Source organism: Cimex lectularius, unplaced genomic scaffold (genome assembly GCF_000648675.2).
Source record: "Cimex lectularius strain Harlan isolate CLEC.00 unplaced genomic scaffold, Clec_2.1 scaffold288, whole genome shotgun sequence".
NCBI classification, from domain to species: Eukaryota; Metazoa; Arthropoda; class Insecta; order Hemiptera; family Cimicidae; genus Cimex; species Cimex lectularius.
Genome location: NW_019392933.1, coordinates 261,068 through 282,350, shown reverse-complemented (window position 1 = coordinate 282,350; position 21,283 = coordinate 261,068). Strand labels below are relative to the sequence as shown.

Here is a 21,283-nt window from a genome sequence, read left to right as displayed (position 1 = left end):
GAAAAACAATTAAAGAAACACCGTCAATTTTAATAATAAAAATTGTCCAGTACAATACATTAAAAAAATTAAACCATCCTCCTCAACAAAGCATTTACTTTGGTTTCTCTACAGCCAAAGTCTCCGCCTTCTACATAATGGTTGGTCTTTTTCCTCCAGCCACCAGTGGGGGTGTTAAGCTGTGAAAAAACAAATAAAATCATTAATAACTTGCATTGAAATGAATTTTATACATTTGTAACTAATTTAATATAAAGCAACTCATGGTATAGAAATATCAATTATATTAAACAAAGATGAATTAATTTTGAAAGTTTTGATTTAACAGTTGTAGATTCTGTAATATTCCCCTAGAAAATACATCATCAAGGGAAACAAGAATACAAAACCAGTTAATTTTCCGGTGCTAGGAAGGTTTGTAATAGATTACAACTTTTACAACCAGGGTAGTCCGGCGGTTATACATTCTTTATTTCAAGAATACTATTTCATGTTCATTTAGAATCAAATCAGTCTTAAAAGGACGTTACGATATTAAGGTGAGATAATTATAAACGGCATTAAAATAACAGCAATAGTGTATTTATTGGCACATTTACTAGTGTTAATACCAGGGTAGCCCAGTTTAAAACATTAAATATGTTATCTACATAAACACATTGTGGGTTTTCCCCACTAGATAGAAAGAAAAAAAACACTAATTTTTAACTGTTATTATTTTTCATGGGGATTATTTTCTAGGTGATTTACCATGAATTAATTTTGAAAGTTTTGATTTAACAGTTGTAGGTTCTGTAATATTCCCCTAGAAAATATATTATCAAGGGAAACAAGAATACAAAACCTGTTAATATTCCGGTGCTAGGAAGGTTTGTAATAGATTACAACTTTTACAACCAGGGTAGTCCGGCAGTTTTACATTCTTTATTTCAAGAATATATTTCATGTTCGTTTAGAATCAAATTAGTCTTAAAAAGACGTTACGATTTTAAGGTGAGATAATTATAAATAGCATTAAAATAACAGCCATAGGGTAGTTATTGACACATTTACTAGTGTCAATACCAGGGTAGCCCAGTTAAAAAAATTAACTAAGTTGTCTACATAAACACTTCTGTGAACTTTATTCCACTAGATAGATAAAAAAGAGGATTTTTTTTTTAAACGTAAATATATTTTTCATTGGGATTATTTTCCTGGTGGTTTACGGATTGACCTTAATAGTTCCGAAAATATGTTTAATAGGGAGAAAATTAGTGTGAGTGATGTTTTTCTGTTGTGTTGGTTTAGCATCGTTATTAGCAGTATTTTGCTGCCAAAGAAATAATGGGCAACTAAACCGTCTATATTCCAGCGATAGGAAGGTTATTGGCACATTTACTAGTGTTAATACCAGGGTAGGCCGGTTGAAAAAATTAGCCAACCAATTTATACACAAAGTTTTGTTAGTTTTTCCCCCACTAGATAGAAAGAAAAAAAACTAATTTTTAACTGTTATTATTTTTCCTGGGAATTATTTTCTAGGTGATTTACTACTGCTTTAACAGTTTTGAATGAGTGTGTAATAGAAGACAATTAAAATGTCTCATCAACACTATTTGGTTCTATGTTGGTTTAGCATCATTATTAGCAGAATTGTGCTGCCAAAGAAAGCAAAGATCAATTATATTAAACAAAGACAAATTAATTTTGAAAGTTTTCATTCAACAGTTGTAGATTTTGTAATATTCCCCTAAAAAATATATTTTCAAGGGAAACAAGAATACAAAATCAGTTAATTTTCCGGTGCTAGGAAGGTTTGTAATAGATTACAACTTTTACAACCAGGGTAGTCCGGCAGTTTTACATTCTTTATTTCAAGAATATATTTCATGTTCGTTTAGAATCAAATTAGTCTTAAAAAGACGTTACGATTTTAAGGTGAGATAATTATAAATAGCATTAAAATAACAGCCATAGGGTAGTTATTGAAACATTTACTATGTTATCTACATAAACACTTTGTGGGTTTTTCCCACTAGAGAGAAAGAAAAAAAACACTAATTTTTAACTGTTATTTTTCCTGGGGATTATTTTCTAGGTGATTACCATGAATTAATTTTGAAAGTTTTGATTTAACAGTTGTAGATTCTGTAATATTCCCCTAGAAAATGTATTATCAAGGGAAACAAGAATACAAAACCAGTTAATTTTCCGGTGCTAGGAAGGTTTGTAATAGATTACAACTTTTACAACCAGGGTGTTCCGGTTTTACATTCTTTATTTCACGAATACTATTTAATGTTCCTTTAGAATCAAATTAGTCTTAGAAAGATGTTAAGATTTTAAGGTGCGATAATTATAAATGGCATTAAACTAATTTATACAAAAAGATGTGTTGTTTTGATTCTACTAGATAGAAAGAAAAAACACTAATTTTTAATTGTTATAATTTTTTCTGGGAATTATTTTCTAGGTGATTTACCACTGCCTTAACAGTTTTGAATGACTGTGTAATAGAAGACAATTGAGATGTTTCATTAATACTATTTGGTTTTATGTTGGTTTAGCATTTGTTATTAGCAGTATTGTGATGCCAAAGAAATAAAAGATAAATTATATTAAACAAAGATGAATTAATTTTGAAAGTTTTCATTTAACGGTTGTAGATTTTGTAATATTCTGCTAGAAAATATATTTTCAAGGGAAACAAAAATACAAAACCAGTTAATTTTCTGTTGCTAGGAAGGTTTGTAATAGATTACAACTTTTACAACCAGGGTGGTCCGGTTTTAAATTCATTATTTCACATAAATTTCATGTTGTTGGTAAAAAAAATTATCATTTTTAAAACCTGGTAATTTACCTAGTGGTTAGGCATGGTGTGCTAGCAAGGTAATTTAATGGTCAACCAAATCATTTATACCCTCGTGATTGGAAGGTATTGGCACATTTTAGGTAATGTCAACACCAGGGTTGCCCAGATACCATTTTGTCAACTATAGTTTTCTTATATTAAGTAATAAACAATTGTATGAATAGAACAATGACAATTAGATTTAGAATCTTAATTCATTTGACTGTGTGGAACGGTTAGTTTAAGCCAATTTATTTAAAACTGACCCAAGAATACCATGCCGAAATGCTTTTCAACAATTGGAAGGTCTATGCATGATTATTTTCATGCATAACCATGGATTTGTTGGTAAAAACGAATCTGTTCTTTCACAATAACCATGATCCATTGATTTACTGAAGAATTACTAATACATTAGTGACATTTGTTAAATTAGAATCATTTTAATTCATGCTGGTGTAGTTATTGTTCTCAGAAGCAGGCTTCCACAGTCAAATATATATATATATATATATATATATATTTTTTTTTTTTAATGATTGGAAGGTATTGACACATTTTTGATAGTGTCAACAGCAGGGTTGCCCAGTGAACATTTTATGACCTAAATTGTTTACACTAATATAATTAAAATTTTAGTAAGTCAAGTATCAAGTCAGAGATTGATAACTTATTGTCAAATATCATCTTAAGCAATAATGCACTTAGTTTATAAACTCCTCTTACAATTATGCTAAATTGTTACCATTATTACCATAATACACTAACTTAACATGTTCATTAGAGCTGTTTTTCACACCTCTTCTAGAAAACCCCCACTTTTGAAGCTTGTACAGGGAAGGGGTATTTTTAGAATCGAATCGGTGACACAGGCGTTTAATATCGCTTTGTCAACATTCTTTAACTTGTATTTTTCAATTTTTGTCGTTTTTTGAGGGGGAGAGATTAATCGCTGAATTTGAGTGTCTTTACAAATCAGTTCTAATGGACCCACCATTAATAGTATGTATGTGAAACTGTACCTTGAAAGGCCAAAGGAAGTTTGAGGCATATTTGAAGTTGGGTCCGACCGTGAAGATCTCATGCACTAAGTCTTCGATGCAGATAATATTATATTTGCCTAATTTTTTCTCAATCATCTCATTTGATGTGATTGGTATCCTCTGTCCCTTGAGCTTAGCAAAACCCCTTTTGTAGATTAGTTCGCGTACACTCTTCAAATTCGGATAACCCCAGGTGATGTAAGGCTCAGCGATCCTCATCATATTCAGTGTGGCCTTAATGTCAAAAAATAAAATGCAAAATTAATACAAATCATTAACATCAAAAATAATTGGCATACCTTATTGAGTTTCATGAAAACTCCATTGTTTATTTGCCTAAGTCTGAACAACTGCAAAACCTTACGCACTTTAGGAGAAACTTGGTTGACACTGAAATCAGGAAAAATGAATGTCATAGAAAATGAAACTGGACAAAATTATTCTATTATGTACCCTCTGATACGGATGATGAATGCCAACTTAGCTTCACCGGGAACGTAGTAGTTGCCTTTTGTTTTGGCTTGCCTTGCAAGTCTAATTTCATCTCGCTCTTTGCTCCTGTATTCTTTCACATATTGCTCAGCCCTTTTAAAGATGAGTTTCCTCTTCTTATAACGCTCAGCCTTTTTCTATAATAAAAAATTATTAATTAAAAAAATGTTGGTTGATATAAGAAAAAAAATGTTTTTGTGTTGTACCTACATTTTAAGAAATAAAGTAATAATATTGTAAGAAATATTTAATGTCTCGTCGATTAGGGTTGTGATCAGAAAGACAAAGACGCAATATATCATCAAAGCTTAGCATTGGTACAAAAGCACTATTTATTTTGAATCATCGAGATGTTGAATTAACAAAGGAGAAAAAAAAATTATTAAGGGTTGAAATGCACTTTAAAAAGTTCTTACACTATTACATGTAAAATCACCGTAAAATAATTAAAAAAAAAAAAAAGATCAAATATATTGAATATCGTAATGCATTTAAAAAAAAAAATTCATGAAGCAATTTTTCCTTCAATGCAGCATATAAATGACTTTCTAGTGACCAGTGATGAGAAACCATTGACAGCAGAACATAAACTAGAAAAATGATTATTCAGCATAATGAATAATCATCGACAAACGGTACTAATCACCACACATTTCTAAACTAGAGAAAATGGACAAAGCAATTTTTGCGTATGTGGCCTGGCACCCTTTGTATAAATGATCTTCCAAAGTGACCAATGATGAGAATACATTGACAAACCACTGACCGCTGAATGTAACAAACTATTGGGTTGTCCGGAAAATAATGCAGGATTTTGGTATTAAACAAAAAAAAAGAAACTAGTTACTTTAAAGCAATGTTCTTTAATCAAAATNACAAATGAGTAATCCTGTAAACGTAAACAGAATATTTTATATAGATTTTTTTTAATGAAAACTTAAAATCCTGCATTATTTTCCGGACAACCCAATAGAAGAAAATTAAAAGAAACTTTATGCTGCAAGGAACTAAGCAATACGTGAAAATTTATTAGAAAAAGTTTGATTTAAAAAGAAGGGGAAGTAGTTCCATTTCGATTTGTAGAACAATCTCTCTCCTTGTTACAAAAAATATTTTGTATAACTGTATCAACAAAATACACAAATTTTTTAAAATTAATTACCAAAGTGATCTATTGAGGAGTTCGTATTATCAAGAAATTTGACTTGTCGTTTCGAATTAACAAGAGTCGACTGTATTTCAACACAAAATCGCAAAAACTAAACCTTATTTAAAGGATTAGAGTATGAAGAAATATGCTTCTGTGTATACATACATATATTTTAGAATGTCTCAATAGCAGTTTTATATGGTTTTGTATAAAATTGAAAACTGAATTCAAAAGAACACCACTTATTAAGACGAAAAGGCAAGGAACATCACATCAAAATTTAATTTGAAACTATCTCAATGGTTCGTGACATTAATGCATTCTGTTACGTCTCTATGTGAATGAAATGTGAATGGACTTCTTAACTATCGAATACTATCTCTTTATGTAGGAAGACGTTTTCTCTAGTGTTGAGAATATTTTTCTGATGGATACAACTGAGAACCAATAAAATACCAATAAAATGAACATTGCCGATCAGCTCATGTGCTCATCCACTCATGAACCAACACTGCCAACGAATGAGTTTTCTGTCACCAAATTACGTTTCTGAAATTTGGGGACTGAGAAATATGAGAAGTCACATGTGGCATCACTTGTTCATGAATAGTCAATTCAGGTCAATAATTTTTTAAACTCATCTAGTGTTTGTATGTTGTTAATTTACCACGTGTTTAACTTTGTCAGTAGTAAGTATTAAAATGTCAGGTATTTTGTGTGAAAGTGTAAAATATGGGACGAACCTACTGCAAATTAGACGTTTCCAATTTAATATGACACGATGTGAAAAAGTGGAATGTTTTTAATTTTAAATAAAAATAAAAAATACCTTGAGCAAGTTTTTGAGCCTGGCAGCTTTGGTGGCATCCCTACGTTTTCTGCTTTTTAGGACAGATTCCGGTGCGGCTGGGAGCTTCTTAGCTTTCTTCTCCTCGGACTTTTTCGGATCTTTTTTCACCTCCTTCACCTTGGAGGGGTCCGCTGTCTTCTTCACTTCTTTCTTCGCCCTGTAAATACCGTGAAACAAACGCGATTAGCCATGAAAGGCCTAGGAGCAAATCGCCGACTGTCTAGGTTAGACTGCACATGTTTTGGACCGATTGAATTTATTTCCAAATTTCGCTTGGCGTTAATAGACCGAATGGATTTTTCCAAATTCGGGAACAAAAGAGGAGACGAAGAAAGAGGAGAATGACGAGGATGAACATTTTGGAAATAGATACAAACGGATAAATAATACTAAATATGTGGACTTACTTGTCAGCCATGGCTAAAGGAGAAAAGAGACTACATACACAAAAACCTACAACGAAACCTCAAGGTTGCCAACTTAAAAACCATTTCTGCTTTAAACTTTGAACAACGATATAAATTAAAATATCTTCAAACTAATAAAAAATATCTATAATAAATTTTCCTATAAAATCTAAATTGAATAATTATCAATTTTACAAATTTAAAACAGTCCTGTAAAAACCAATTCTATCTAAATTTCAAGCAAAACAGACTACCTATTTTGTCTATTTAAAGGGAATAACTAATTTTTAAAAAATGAAATAAAATAAACAATCAATACCTCTGAAATGCCCTATAAAATATGAATTGAAAAAAAAATTAAATAAATTTTCCAATTAATATTCCTAGTCTCTGTAATGTAAGCTATGGAGTTCCTCAAGGTTCACTATTTGGGCCTTTTCTTCTTTAAACTTAGTTTTCCACACATAAATTTGGCATTATTTGCTAACGATATGAAAATCTATGTCTATAGAATTAATCAAACACACTGCAAAATTCTTTATCCATTTCATCATCAGATTTTTTAAATACGTGGAACAAAGGAACCAGTTTTTTGTATAACTCGTATATATTTCGGGACAAGTTATACAAAACAAAACCCTGGTTGTTTTTGTTCCATGTATTTACAAATCCTGACCACAGATTAAATTACTCCTCAACTTAGGAAAAAAAAAGAAAGTAAATTACTTACTTTTTATCACCCTAATTATATTTGTGTATATGATAATAAAATATTTGGGATAAACACTGAACAAAGGGACCTTATACAAGATCTTGGATTTAATTTTAATCGTTAATTGACATTTTGTTGTTTTTTTCTTTGGGTCACTGGTGGCCCTTTCTTCGACTACAATCTAAAAATGTGCAATTAAATTGAAGTTTAAAAATAATATTAAATCTATTATCAACAAAGCTAATTAAACACTTTAATTATACTAATGTACATTTCAAATTTTTTTTATTTATTTATTTATTTTTATAAGGCTCTTGTGCAACTAGATTTCGATTATTTATTAATTTAGTTTTAATTCTATGATAGAAAATTTATAAGCTTTATGTATTTCAAAATTATTTATGAGATATTATCTATTTGTAATAATTACAAAAAGATAATTATTAGCGATTTTACCTGTAAATAATAAATATTCTTAAGTAGATCCATTATATTTAGTGGTCTATTGATCAAATTTCTTCTTTCGATTAATTAATCTTTTTATGTAAGGTTTTGGTTGAAATGAAAAAGTTAATGTTTAGTTAGTATGTTAGTTCAATTATAAAACAAACTAACTTTTTTCTTTTTTAGCCGACCTCAACTAAAAATAAACAAAAGGTACAAACTGTTAGTATTTCGAACTATATCAATGATTAAAGGTAAGGAAATCTAGACTAAAGAGTGAAGGTTTATTTGTCATCAAATAGCCTATTGTTTTAAAGTTTCAATATTACCTATATGATTTTCATAGTTGACAAATTGGAACGTTAGCGTTACTTTTAAAAAATCGTGTTGTAAAAAGTATTCACTTTGTCACACCATTTGAGCTTATTTACTTGCGACAGACGATTTTAAATGTTAATGTGAATTCATTTCTCAATATGTAATTTTTTTAAAGTTTAAACAAAATATTATTTTTTATTAAATCCATTATATTTTGTGTTCTGATTGACCAAATAACTTCTTTCAATTAATTAATTGAAACCACCTTTATGTAAGGTATTGGTTGAAATAAAAAAGTTAGTGTCACAAACAGGATTCGAACCCACAACCTTTGGCGCAATACGCCGCTGCTCTAACCACTTGAGCTATCCAAGTGGTTAGCTTTCAATCCACTTGGACACCAACCTCCCATCTCAACCTACTATTCTTAAGTAGTTAAAACTTCATAACTAATTTATTTCATTTCTAAACCATTGTGTGAATTTATTTTGTCAATATTCTTTTTTATTCCATAGTTGGAGCGTAGTATTTCAAATTAGGCTAAACCATTTCAAATTTTTGTGTTATCTATGAAACTACATAATAAGAACAAATAATTTATTATAAGGCAGAAGTGTCCCCTTAGAATAATACATAAATTAAATTAAAAGTTAATAACATTAACATTATTATATAAGTTAAGTTAAAAGTTAATAACTTTTGAAAGAAAAAAAACCTTGTGGTGATCATCATTAATAACAATGGACTTATAAAAAACAGAACCCAAAGGGATTAAAGCTAAAATGAGTTACTGTGAAAATTAACATAGAAAATAATCCATTATATTTAGTGGTCTATTGGCCAAATTACTACTTTCAATTACATAATCTTTTTATGTAAGGTTTTTGGTTGAAATGAAAAAGTTAGTGCCACTAGTGGGATTCGAACCCACGATCTTCTGCTAAATACGCCGCTGCTCTAACCAATTGAGCTATTGTGACTTCAATTCACTCGGACACCAACTTCCCATCTCAATTTACAACCTTTTGAATTTTCCCTCTTTTTGCCATTTTTCAAATGTCGTGTACTCAGTATTCGATTCTCGGCGACATAAGAAGTGGCCATGGGGTGAAGCTATACTTTATTTTACTTATTAAAACCATTATATTTAGTGGCCTATTGACCAAATTATTACTTTCAATTAATTAATCTTTTGTTTGTCCGAGTGGATCGAGGTCAAGATAGCTCAAGTGGTTAGAGCAGCGGCGCCAAAGGTCGTGGACAGAGGCCAAAGGACCATTGAGCCAAAGGTCGTGGGTTCGAATCCCGCTCATGACACTAACTCTTTGATTTCAACCAAAAACCTTACATAAAAAGATTAATTAATTAAAAATAGAAATTAATAATTACTGAGTAAATTTAAACTGTAGTTAAATACTCCGTTTGGAGGGAGAGGTGTATGTACAGGAGTGTTTAAAAGAACATACATGTTACAAAATTCAAATAATTCCTTTATAGTTAGAATGGTTTTGGTTGTCTATTTTTTTTATTGATGGATGTCATTCCTTGGTTCCATATAGAGAGCGAGTAGGAATGCCGTCAAATATGAAAATGTGCTTGAACACAGCAGCAAGTATTTGGGCACTCTGTTTCGATTTTTTTATTTTGCGTATATTGTTTTTGAATTTATCATTGTGAATGTGTAATATGTATTACCCCAAAAATCCTCGGGGTACACTGCAAGATGTCATTAGTTAAATTCTGTGCATATAATTATGTTCATATGTATATGTGCAGAGTTGAACTTATTCAAATCAATCATTGAGATAAAGTTTAAAAAAAATATGTCAACTTACCTTAAAATTTCAATTAATTATTCTTTTTATCTAAGGTCTTGGTTGATATGAAAAAGTCTGTATAATGATAACTCAAGTGGTAGCATATTGAGCCGAAAGTCGTTGGTTCATATTCTGCTAGTGATGCTAACATTTTCATCTCAATCAAGACCTTAGATAAAAGAATATTTACTTGAAATAATTAATGTGTCAATTATGACCGCTAAACATATATGAATTACCTTAAAGTGTTAACAAAAGCTCGTCACTTGATTTGCTGGTTAACTAATAAACTTTTATGTAGTTGCAATGCTTAGAATTTATTCTAAAATCACATAATTACAAACAGGAAATATTGCGATAATGAATATTGCAAAGTTTGTGCACTTAATTATTTATTTTTTGCAACATTCACTTTCTTTGTGATCCAATGCATGCCAGGAACAAAAAACAATTTTGACTTTTGTTTTTAAATAATAATATAATATCAATATAGGGATTAAGTATTGAGCTAAAAAAACTTTTAAATATTAGAAAATAAAATACACATTACATATATACATAATTTAAAATAATAGGTTAAATATAAGCAATATTAAAATAATAGAATGTAAATAACAATGCTTTTATCAAAGATCACAGCAGCTGCATTTAGCTAACTTTGTTTCAGTTCAAATTAAAGAAAACAAATTAACAATTAAAAAAAACAAAAAAAACATACTGTGTCTTGATACAATATTTAACAACCAGCTTAACATACAATTTTGTTTTACAATGAAAAAATTTATATCTATAAAAAGTTGGTAACGGCTTTCATCAGCAAGTACCACTGTGAGCGAGTAATACAATATTATGACATACTTGGCATTTGTGCATTACAAATGCTAATGCAAAATTAACGTTTATCACTAGTAATATAAATATTAAATATTTTAACCATTCGAAACTAAATTATGTTATAATTGAATATGCAATATTAAATTTAGTCTGAAAAATTACACAATGTAAATTAATAATTACCTACAATTCTCCTTTTTCTCTCACAGACAGTAAATGCCACAATTTTAATTTCTTTTTCTAAATTATTACTTTTTTTAATTATTTATTTTTGATAAAATGGATAACAAAATATAAAAGTCACACAACTCTTTTACAGCTTGGTATTGACTGACAAATAAAGCACTATAAACTTCGTGGGCAGTTTGTAATATTTTTTTGTAATTGAAATTTTTTTGTTTTTTGTTTTCACTACGGAGTTTATTTTTTTCGGCCTGCAACTTGTACAATTTTTTAGCACATGCAGCCACCCTCAGTGTCTTGAGTGTCCTTCTGAGGCGAGTGTTGGGTTTGAAGATCGACAGCTGTGCATTTCACCGGTTAAGGCAAGTTTCAAAAAGATTTACAACAGAGAAATTATGCAGAAAAACAGTTAAAACTATAAGCTCTAAATATAGATGCATGTCAAGGGATTGAAAATAGCAAAAAGGTCTAAATGGAAAGCATAATTTAACAAATTACAAGCTTTATTATCTTAGAAATAACATTCAACAGAAAAAAGCATTCATTTAAAATACAAACTTGTTCAGAAATTATTTCAATTATTTGCAGTCAGCCAATTGAAAAAATAAAAATAATTGCTGTCATTTTAAATTTATTTATTGAATGAAGTGGCGCAAAGTGAAAGCATACTACATAAACGTAGTAATACACAAAATACTAAGGGGAGTAAAAAAAAGTTATAAATGTTTATTTTCCATAGTATAAAATTCTAGTAATACTGCAATATTATTTATGTGTGCTGAAACTGAGAGTTTGGTCATCAGAGTTGAATCTAATTGTATAAAATTTTTAAATCTTACTGAGGTACTTTCAAAAATTGCAAATTGGTGATAATGTCTACAAAGTAAGTTTCAAGGCATCTGATACAGATGAGATATTATTGAGGCAGATCTTACAAAACGTACAAGTCCACAGTTAAAAAATTTTTTTCACCGTATCAGAGTGAATGCCATTTATTATTATTTAAAAGCACTGATTCAAAAGAATAGTGAAAAAGCTATTCAAATTAAAATGTGCATGTTAGCAAGTTTAATTTCACTCGTTAATTCGATACTGATGAAAATACTTACCTCCTGTCGACAAAACATACCTAAATACGAGTTTGTTATAGTATAGATCATGCCAAGTGCAAGAGGGCGAGCGTCAGCAAAATTCCAATAGTTTATTTATTTTTAAAAATTAAAAATCATGAAGGAGGAATTAACAATAATCAATTCATTGAAATTAATGTCATATTTCACTGCCATATTTTAAGTGTTTTCAATCAAGTTTTGTTATTATTGCTTATGTTTCATACACTATTATTTTATTTTATATGCAAATTGAAATAATTACTTAATGTGCAACTATTAGGCGCCATGGATGAGCAGCAGACCGTGTTACAATTATTGCTAAATTCATATCATAGAAAATTCCAAGGTTAAAACGCCGCATCACACCGAGTGCTTACACAGCACAAGACTTGCAGAACCAACTGATTTAAAAGATAAACTAATTTGTACAATAATATATTACAGTCTTCGAATGGAAGATCATGCTCTCAAGCTAAATAATAATTATTGTCATGCTTGCAACTATAAACCTAATATAGGAATAATTTGTATTGAAAATTAAATAATATAGTTATTTTATAAAAAACAAAATTTGTATAAATAAATATTATTAAATTTATTTCCAATCAAATAAATACATTAATTTATACAATTTCTTCAATATATATATATACAAAGTAGAATAGAAATTTACTTTTTTTTGTTACAAATACTGTTAACTGTTTTTAATAGCTAAAGCTAGAATTCCCCGATAAAGTTGTTTACCCCATTAATTTTCTTAATATTTAAAAAATTAGCACATTTTCACCAGTAATTTGATTATTTAAATGTATTAACTATTTGGTATTAAGAGGTTCACTTGAAATGGAAATGTAATAAATAGTACAAAAGGGAAAAGATTGGTAGAAAAAGGACATACTTTCTCCATTAATTAAAGTGTACACTTATAATGTGGTTTGCTCTAAATGATGATAAACTTAACAAAAACAAAATATAAAATATATTAAAAATAAAAAAAATCTTCACAAAATTAGTTAAACCAGTGAAAATTAAAAAAAAAAGAAAAAGAAAAAAAAGACAGCTTAAAGCGAAGGTTGGATTGGAAGAGGTTTTTAATTTATTTTTACCCAGTGCTTATGCATTGCGTTCTCGTTTTTTTATTGTTTTCTAAACAAAAACAGAAAAAGCAATTTCTTCAGCATGCACAACCACCTTCTTGGTTACTAGCCTCGTTTGATGTGTCTTTGAGCACGATTTCTTGCACTGGTACACGGGGGAAAAGTTAAGGAACAAAAAATAAAAATAACATTTAAACAATTATTCTATAACAAGCTTTTCACAAATTTCCACATTTTAGTTTGTTTAAACCAATCGGTATTAAATGTATAGAAAAAATTTAAAAATTAAAAAATAAGCCAATAAAAGTACACAAATAAATTTTAAAAATTTACCTTAAAAAAAACCCTGAATTATTTATGCAAATCAAAACAGGTTACTCATTAAGATATATATATTTGCACAACTGTATTTATCCACTTGTTGCAAACAACTAAAATGAAAAATATTTTGAAACAATACGTTTAAACAAAAAATTATTCTTTAGAGCTCTACAGAAGGTTTAAATATAATATTAAAAAAAAGTACAATTAAAAAGGCATTGGTAAAGCAATGATTTTCAAAAGTGCTACGTCATGTAATAATTTTCATGCAACAACAAGGTTTGCAAATAAAAGAACCGAATATAAAAAAATAAAAAATAAAATAATAAGCAAGAAGCTTTCGTGCGGTACAAAAATATTTATCTGTCTCACCAGAGCTATTCAGAAAAAGGATACTGTCTTCAGGTGGTCTGTTTTCTGTTGAATCCATACCAGGCAAAGCTGCTGCGACTCTTCGGAAAAGCTTTGAAGAATAATTAAAAAAAGTTAACATTGATATATTGTAAAAAAGACAGATTTTGAGTTTATGGGACGGACCTGTTTAACATTATACCCAGCTTTTGCACTTGTTTCTATAAACATGACATTCAGCTCTTTCGCTTTTCTTTCACCCTCATCTGTCGAGACTTGTCGCTTTTCGGACAGGTCCGTTTTGTTTCCTACAAGCATGATTATCACATCGCTACCCCTCTCTGTCCTCACGTCGTCAATCCATTTCGACGTCTGGTGAAAAGAATTGGCATCTGAAATATTACAATAAAATTTGTAACAAAAACGGCAAAACATCATCGTCCATGCTGTTGGTACGCACTAGTAATATCATATACAACTACAGCTACAGTAGAATCCCTGATATACGATGGAATCAAACTCCTAAACCTTTCTTGCCCTGCAGTATCCCAGAGTTGTAATCTTACCTGAACAATTTATACATTTTAATTATTATTTATACATTTTATTTTGTACAATCAATAAATAAGTTTTCTTACAGTCCTGTCTTCTAAGTACATTGTCTTCGACAAAAAATCTATTCCTATTGTCGCCTGAAAGAAGAATATACATTAAAAACTCAGAAATATTTATAATAGTTTCATAATCTGTCAAATCACAACTCACTTGATAAGTATTATCAAAGCTATCATACATAAACCTTGTAATCAGTGAGGTTTTGCCCACTGGAAAAGAAAAAATAAAAGAATTATAAAACAATATTATTACTAAAACCTTATTATGATTAAGAGGTTGAAGTTGTGTTGGTCAGACAGCAATACAAGGTCGAGAGAACCAATAGATCAATTAAAATTTCATTGTGAAATAGGTTGATTGATTTAATTACAATAATTATAGTACCCAGTTTTATGTAGAAATAGATAATCAGTCAAATGAAGAGAGATTTATAGTTTACTGTCATAATAAATATTGAGTTGAGGTTTGCAAGATGATGAATGTGAGAGAGCGAATCTTTGATGTGTAAGGCCACTGATCATCTGGTCTGCCCATTCTTTTTAGTTTTGTCATAAATTGTTGTAAAAAGTGAACATGTTTTCAAAAAATGTATCTTTTATTAGTGACTAAAATGATGTACCATAATTAAATTTGTTGATATATTTTGTAACTTAAAAATTAAATCATAGTGACGGTGTAGGGTGGGAGTTGTAGCCAGAAAAGAACTAGAGGCTTTATTACCGTTTTATTTTTTGCAAACACTACATTTTGCAATATTATGCTCCTTCAAAACTGTCAAAACAAAATTTAAAAACTACATTTCCTCCAGTATAGACATGTAGAACAATGTAAAAATTAAAAAGAAAAAAATGCTACAAATTTCATATGCCTCCTTCAGGAAGAAAATAGACAAAAAATTGCTCAATTAAAACAGTAATTACAACTTACTGATTATCAATTTTAATTATAAATGCCGAATTTATGGCTCATGAATAAATACGAGTCAAGTGATTTGTTTCCTATGCTCGGAAAAAGGCAAGCAATAATTAATGAGGTTTCCCCGTAGTGGCATGTTTATGACAGAAAATGAAATCAATACTTTCCTATTAGCGATATGAGCTTTATTTTAAAAACTAGACCATCTATGTTTTTCTTCCCTTTTAACCCCCCCCCCCCCAAAGGCATCCATACACACATGCATGGAATAGCAACTTGTTTTGCTGAAAGGATTTAGCAATAGGTCAAGTGGTGACTCACAGGGTGTGGCCTTGGGGAAATAGGGACTTGAATTTGTTAAAATTTTTCGAAAAATCTAAAATAAAAGTAGATTATTAATAAACAAGAATAGTTGAGATGACTACAAATTGCATTAGTCAATAAAACAACATTAATATCCAATTGTCAATAGATAATTGAGGTTTGATTTGACAAGAGAAACAGGCAAATGTCACAGTGAAAAATTTATAGGATAAAATGTTTAAAAAATCCAAATTTAATTTTATTGTAAGCTTAATTTTATTGCTTGTTATGTAAGTGTAATTTATCACAGCCCTTTTTTTGGATAATGTGAAAAAAAAATAGACTGGCTTACATTTTATTACCTAGTGTATTGATACAGTTTGTCAATCTCACTTCAATTTTGTCTGCCAAGAGTGAAATATTCAATACATCGGCAGTTATTAAAAAATAATTACTGTAAATTTTGTTTTTGTTGCGTGTTTTGACTAATGGCTCATTTATCAAATCTGCACATGCATATGCATTCGTATGTAGAGAGGTGAGCTTGTCATATCACTTCTCACTGTCCAATGGCAATTCCATTTCTGATCATCTCTCTATATCTGACGAATCACTGGAGATGGATAAACGCCAAAACACGCCTGACGGACAAAACCAGCGAGAATAGGCTGGCCAAATGTCTTTCAACTTATTTGTATCATGCAAGATTTATTATCATTATTGTGATTATAATGTAGGTTTATAAAAGGAAACTAAGGAAAAATTTTTCTTCCCTACAACAGTTGAATCAAACAAAGATTTAAAAAAAAATTGAATTTTTTTAAAGTGTTATTTTATCAGGGACGCTACCATGATGTTTGACAAATTGAATTGCTTTGCAGATTAATTCCGACAGTGTCTTATAATCTGTTGTAATATTTACACAAATTATTTCTTTGATAACGAATTAGTCTACAAATTAAACACACAATTTGATGTTAATTGTTTGAAAGATTATTACAGAAACTCTCTTTTATTTTGACGGCTCTTCTTTCTAGCGCTTGACTTTATCTAGACCCCTTAAAAGGAAAGTAATTAATATAATTATTACTTCTTCCACAATTACTCTTGTGAACCGACATTGAACAAATGACAAACACAATTGTCAGCATAAACAATCGATAAACAAATATTAAAACTTCCAAGATGGCCAAAATATTGCATAAAAAAATTTATGCCAGCAAAATGTCAAATTCTCATCCCAAAAAAGAATCTATAATAATAATAATAATAATTTTTCAACACTGGATATTTTGATTTCATTATATTAAAAGAATGATGCATGAGTGACAAATTGAATCAATTTGCAGATTAATGACGGAATTTGATTCAAAAGATTTATTTTATTTGCCGGCCATAAAGGTCGTCCCCTATGCATCCCCCTACGAAGGTACAATTTTGTGATTTTTCAACACATTTTGAAGTCAATAGTATTAAAACAATTACAAACTATGGAAAAAGAGAGACTTCTCATTTTTTTGTATAGTACACCAAAAAGCATCTTTTCTCACGAAAGACATCTTGATCCATAAAAAGAAACTAATTTTAGTAATTTTCCACTTTCAAGTTCAATATTGAACAAATGGTGTACATAAACTTATAAAAGTTAAATAATAAAATGTACAATATATTAAGTCAGGCTCATCATCTCAATGCAAAATCTGACATATTTGACACCCAACAAAAGTTGTGATTTGATTGTGATTTTAATGTCATCATCATTTAAAATGTTTGAGTGGCAAATTGTTTTATGGATTAAATTCAAAAGAGACTATCAATTCACTAGAAGTGTGTCCCCAAGACCACAAAAAGAAACGAATTAGGTAATATTCCTCATTTTTAAAATTATTAGTGAAAAAAATCATTGTATTTAATTGTCAACATGATTAACACATTCATGTAACTGATCTTCAGAGAAGAATGTTCCCACTGGCAGGCAAGTCTCAATAAAATTAATTTTAAAAAACCATTTCAGCTTAGGATGGTGAAAACTGAAATTCCAGCCAACCAACATAGAACATGTTAAATAAAACAACCATTTTGTTGGGCTATACATTATCTATACACTAGCCTTCTTTTGCCTTCTTTCCTCGTGAGAAATTATCAAGAACCATAAAAAGAAAGTAATTAGGTTATCTTTCCATTCTCATTTTTCAGTTTTTTGATTTCATTATCCCTGAAACAGTGATGTTGAGTGACAAATCCAAATTGCTTTTCAGATTAATTTTAAAAGAGACTTTCCATCTACACACTAGCTCCCAGGGTGCCTCCTTTTCTCATGAGAGACTTTATCTAGCAATATAAAAAGAAAGTAACTAATATATTTCTCTATTATCTTTTTTAATATCATTAGCATTTAAACAGTGATGTTTGTGTGATAAATCAAATTACTTTGAAGATTAAACTCAAAAGAGACTTTTCCTTCTACACAATAGCATCCCAAGTTCCTTCTTTTCTCATGACAGACTTATATCTAACAATTTTCACTCTACCACCCTAACAAAAGAAAAGATGATTTAATGACACCTGTGAATACTGGAAAAAAATCGAATTTTAGTTGATCCCCACCAAGAAAAAAAGTTTTGTTTTTGCAACATTGGACATTTTAATATTATTACCCTTGAAACAGTGATATTTGAGTGGCAAATCAAAATTGCTTTGCAGATTAATTTCAAGAGACATTCATTCTATACACTAGCACCCCAAGTTCTTCCTATTCTCGTTGCAGATTTTATCCAGAACCATGAAATGGAACTAATTGGCATATTTTCCCCATTTTTTAAATTATTAATGTGAACTGCAATAAAATAAAAAAGATTGAACATTGAAAAATAGTATACACTCCAATTTTTTACAGAATTTTAAACAAATATAATCATCAGCAAATAATTTGGGCTCCACCTTTCAGACAACACAATACCTGGCAAATAATTACAACAAATTCCACTCTTCCACCTTAATAAAATAAAAAGTTAATGACACCTGTGAAGACTCAAATGTCAATAGGTAAAGAAAAAAAAGTTAATATAGGATTATCACACTGTACAAAATTTTTTTTTTTTACCCCCCATCCACAAAGAAAAAAATTGTGCTTCTGCAACACATTCAATATCATTATCGCTGAAACAGTGATATTTGAGTGACAAATCAAATTACTTTGCAGATTTAATTCAAAAGAGACTTTCCTTCTTACAATAACACACCATGTGCACCCTGTTCTAATGAGGGACTTTATCTAGTACCATAAAAAGAAAATTAATTAGGATATTTTTCTATCTTCTTTTTTCTCTTATAGGAGTGAACTGCAAATAACAAAGAAAAAACCAGCATTGAAAAATTATATACATATAAATTTAGTAAAGCCTAATCACTTTGTTCAATGCAATTTTTTTTTTTTTTGATTACCACAAAGAAAAAATAAATTCTTATAAAGATTGGACAACACTCACTCCACCATTTATCATTTATATAAAAAAAGTACTGTTTTTGCAACAATGGACATTTCAATATCATTATCTTTGATACTGTCAAGTTTTAGTGACAAATAAAAATTGCTTGGTAGATTAATTTCAAAAGAGACTTTCCTTCTATACACTAGTACCCCAAGTTACTTTTCTTGTGGCAGACTTTATCTAGAACCATGAAATGGAACTAATTGGCATATCTTCCCATGTTTTAATTTATTAATGGGAACTTCAATAAAATAATTTTAAAAAATTGAGCATTGAAAAATGGCATACATTCCAGCTGTCACAGAATTTATAAAAAATATAATCACTAGAAACAATAATTCGGGCTTAACACCTTGCAGATAATACAATACCTCGTAAATAATTACAACAAATTTCACCCTCCCATCCTAATAAAAGAAAAGGTTAATGACACCTGTAAATACTCAATTGTCAATACGTAAAGAAAAATAGTTAATATAGGATAATCACATGGTACAAAAATTTAATTTTTGTTGTTTAACAATTTTCACCCTTACACCCTAATAAAAGAAAAGGTGATTTAATGACACCTGTGAATACTCAATTGTCAACACAATAATTAAATATAGACAAAGCCTGATTTTGTTCAACGCAAGATTTTACAAAATGTTTTAGTTGATTCCCTACCAAGGGAAAAGTTGTTTTTTGCACCATTGCATTTGACATTTTAATATCATTATCGTTGAAGTAGTGATGTTTTGAGTGACAAATCAAATTGTTTTGCAAATTAATGACAGCATCATGTAACGTTTAAACATATTGTATCTCCGATGAAGAATCGCTTGACAAACACATTACACTGCTATCTGCAATAAAGATAGTGTACATGAGCGGATAAACAACTTTATTGGTTTTCTTTTTTCTAAAAGGTTCTGAAACCGCAGAAATTGTTTTCGTTAATGTTAAAAAAAGCCAGTTTTTCACTCGTGTTCGTAAAACAAGAGGCCTTCAGGGGAAATTCATTCGCTTCACGGTTTTACGACCTTCTCGTATTTCATTGCCGTAAAATAAGACTGAAGGGTAAAATTGTTAAAATAAGTTAAAAACGGCAACGAAATCAAATAGACAAGAGTTAATTTATACCCTCGGTCCGGAGTCTTTTATATTTCAGGGGACGAAATCAATAAGATGAATATTGAATTTGCAATTTTGGGGGTCGAGGGAGATCAGAGGGAGGAATTTAAACGTCGAATTTGTTCAAACGTGGGTTTAAACCATAAAAAATTGAGAGTATGGGGAGGTTGATGAAAAAATCTTAAATCAAACTAGGGCAATAGGTTTATTTGGAATTCCTTCGATCGCCAAGGGTTTTTTTTACGGATAAAAAGGCCGTTTAATTTTTTAAAGGAAAATGAAGGAAAACAAGATTGCAGGGATGAGACGGTGCGAAATTGTCGGTCAACTCACCACTCTGCTCCCCGAGAAAGACGAGTTTGAACTTCCTGAGCGGGTTACCGAAATCTCCAGACGAAGACATGCTCGCTGCGTCGTCGGTTCTTTTTAAAAGACGGCCCTCAGACTGGGATTTCGAGTCGAAAAACGTTTCTCACTTGTAGAAAAAGTAAAAAATACCCCCAGGGGTTCGGTTTGTCACATTTGTAAACAGGGTCCGGGGATTTGACAAGAATGGCCGACGTCGGCTCCTCCTCAAGTCCTCACGACTCCCAGGCCGACGACCCCCACCCGGCTCCGCCACGTTCACTCATTTTACCCTTTCCACACCAAAAATTGTAAGTCGCAATTTAATAAACAATCAATTAAAAATAAGACGCGCAAAAAAATCTTAAACTGTTTAACAATCTAAAATTTCGTAAACCAACTACAAAAGAAAACTTTCAACCATCAACAATTTTCTTTTTAATAAAAACATCGTTTTATTTTTTCCACATTTCCAAAATGCAAAATAAAAAAACACTATTTTTAAATAATCAACCAATAAAGAACAAAAACAAA

At 30.0% G+C, this 21,283-nt stretch overlaps 2 protein-coding genes across 3 annotated transcripts; both read right to left on the bottom strand.

Moving 5' to 3' along the window:
* Positions 1 to 9: 9 nt before the first annotated feature.
* LOC106673245 (60S ribosomal protein L7) lies at positions 10 to 6,911 on the bottom strand. Its single transcript, XM_014405288.2, has 6 exons — positions 6,779 to 6,911; positions 6,351 to 6,528; positions 4,333 to 4,508; positions 4,179 to 4,269; positions 3,859 to 4,113; positions 10 to 179 (listed from the first exon to the last, which is right to left on the bottom strand). Exons 1-6 carry the CDS (start codon positions 6,787 to 6,789, stop codon positions 69 to 71), a joined length of 822 nt encoding a protein of 273 aa, XP_014260774.1. The 5' UTR covers positions 6,790 to 6,911; the 3' UTR covers positions 10 to 68.
* A 3,537-nt stretch (positions 6,912 to 10,448) lies between these two features.
* Positions 10,449 to 21,260, bottom strand: LOC106673238 (ras-related protein Rab6). Of its 2 annotated transcripts, none has more exons than XM_014405276.2 (7): positions 20,738 to 21,260; positions 14,733 to 14,791; positions 14,606 to 14,659; positions 14,428 to 14,533; positions 14,154 to 14,359; positions 14,013 to 14,079; positions 10,449 to 11,427 (listed from the first exon to the last, which is right to left on the bottom strand). In XM_014405276.2, exons 1-7 carry the CDS (start codon positions 20,805 to 20,807, stop codon positions 11,357 to 11,359), a joined length of 633 nt encoding a protein of 210 aa, XP_014260762.1. In that variant the 5' UTR covers positions 20,808 to 21,260; the 3' UTR covers positions 10,449 to 11,356. The 2 variants fall into 2 exon arrangements, with proteins under 2 accessions (XP_014260762.1, XP_014260763.1); XM_014405277.2 differs by lacking the exon at positions 10,449 to 11,427 and adding an exon at positions 13,215 to 13,440 and having other exon boundaries at positions 20,738 to 21,257.
* Positions 21,261 to 21,283: the final 23 nt, after the last annotated feature.

Bases quoted from the DNA above. Each gene is read 5' to 3' on its own strand.
- LOC106673245 (XM_014405288.2), bottom strand. The intron at 4,509-6,350 runs GTATTTTTTATT...TTTTTATTATAG, and splicing joins GGCTCAAAAACTTGCTCAAG to AAAAAGGCTGAGCGTTATAA. The intron at 4,270-4,332 runs GTACATAATAGA...TCCTGATTTCAG, and splicing joins TTCATCATCCGTATCAGAGG to TGTCAACCAAGTTTCTCCTA.
- LOC106673238 (XM_014405276.2), bottom strand. From the start codon at position 20,807: ATGTCTTCGTCTGGAGATTTCGGTAACCCGCTCAGGAAGTTCAAACTC. The intron at 14,534-14,605 runs GTAAGAAAACTT...TAAATTGTTCAG, and splicing joins TGTACTTAGAAGACAGGACT to GTAAGATTACAACTCTGGGA. The intron at 14,080-14,153 runs GTCCGTCCCATA...TATTCTTCAAAG, and splicing joins CTGGGTATAATGTTAAACAG to CTTTTCCGAAGAGTCGCAGC.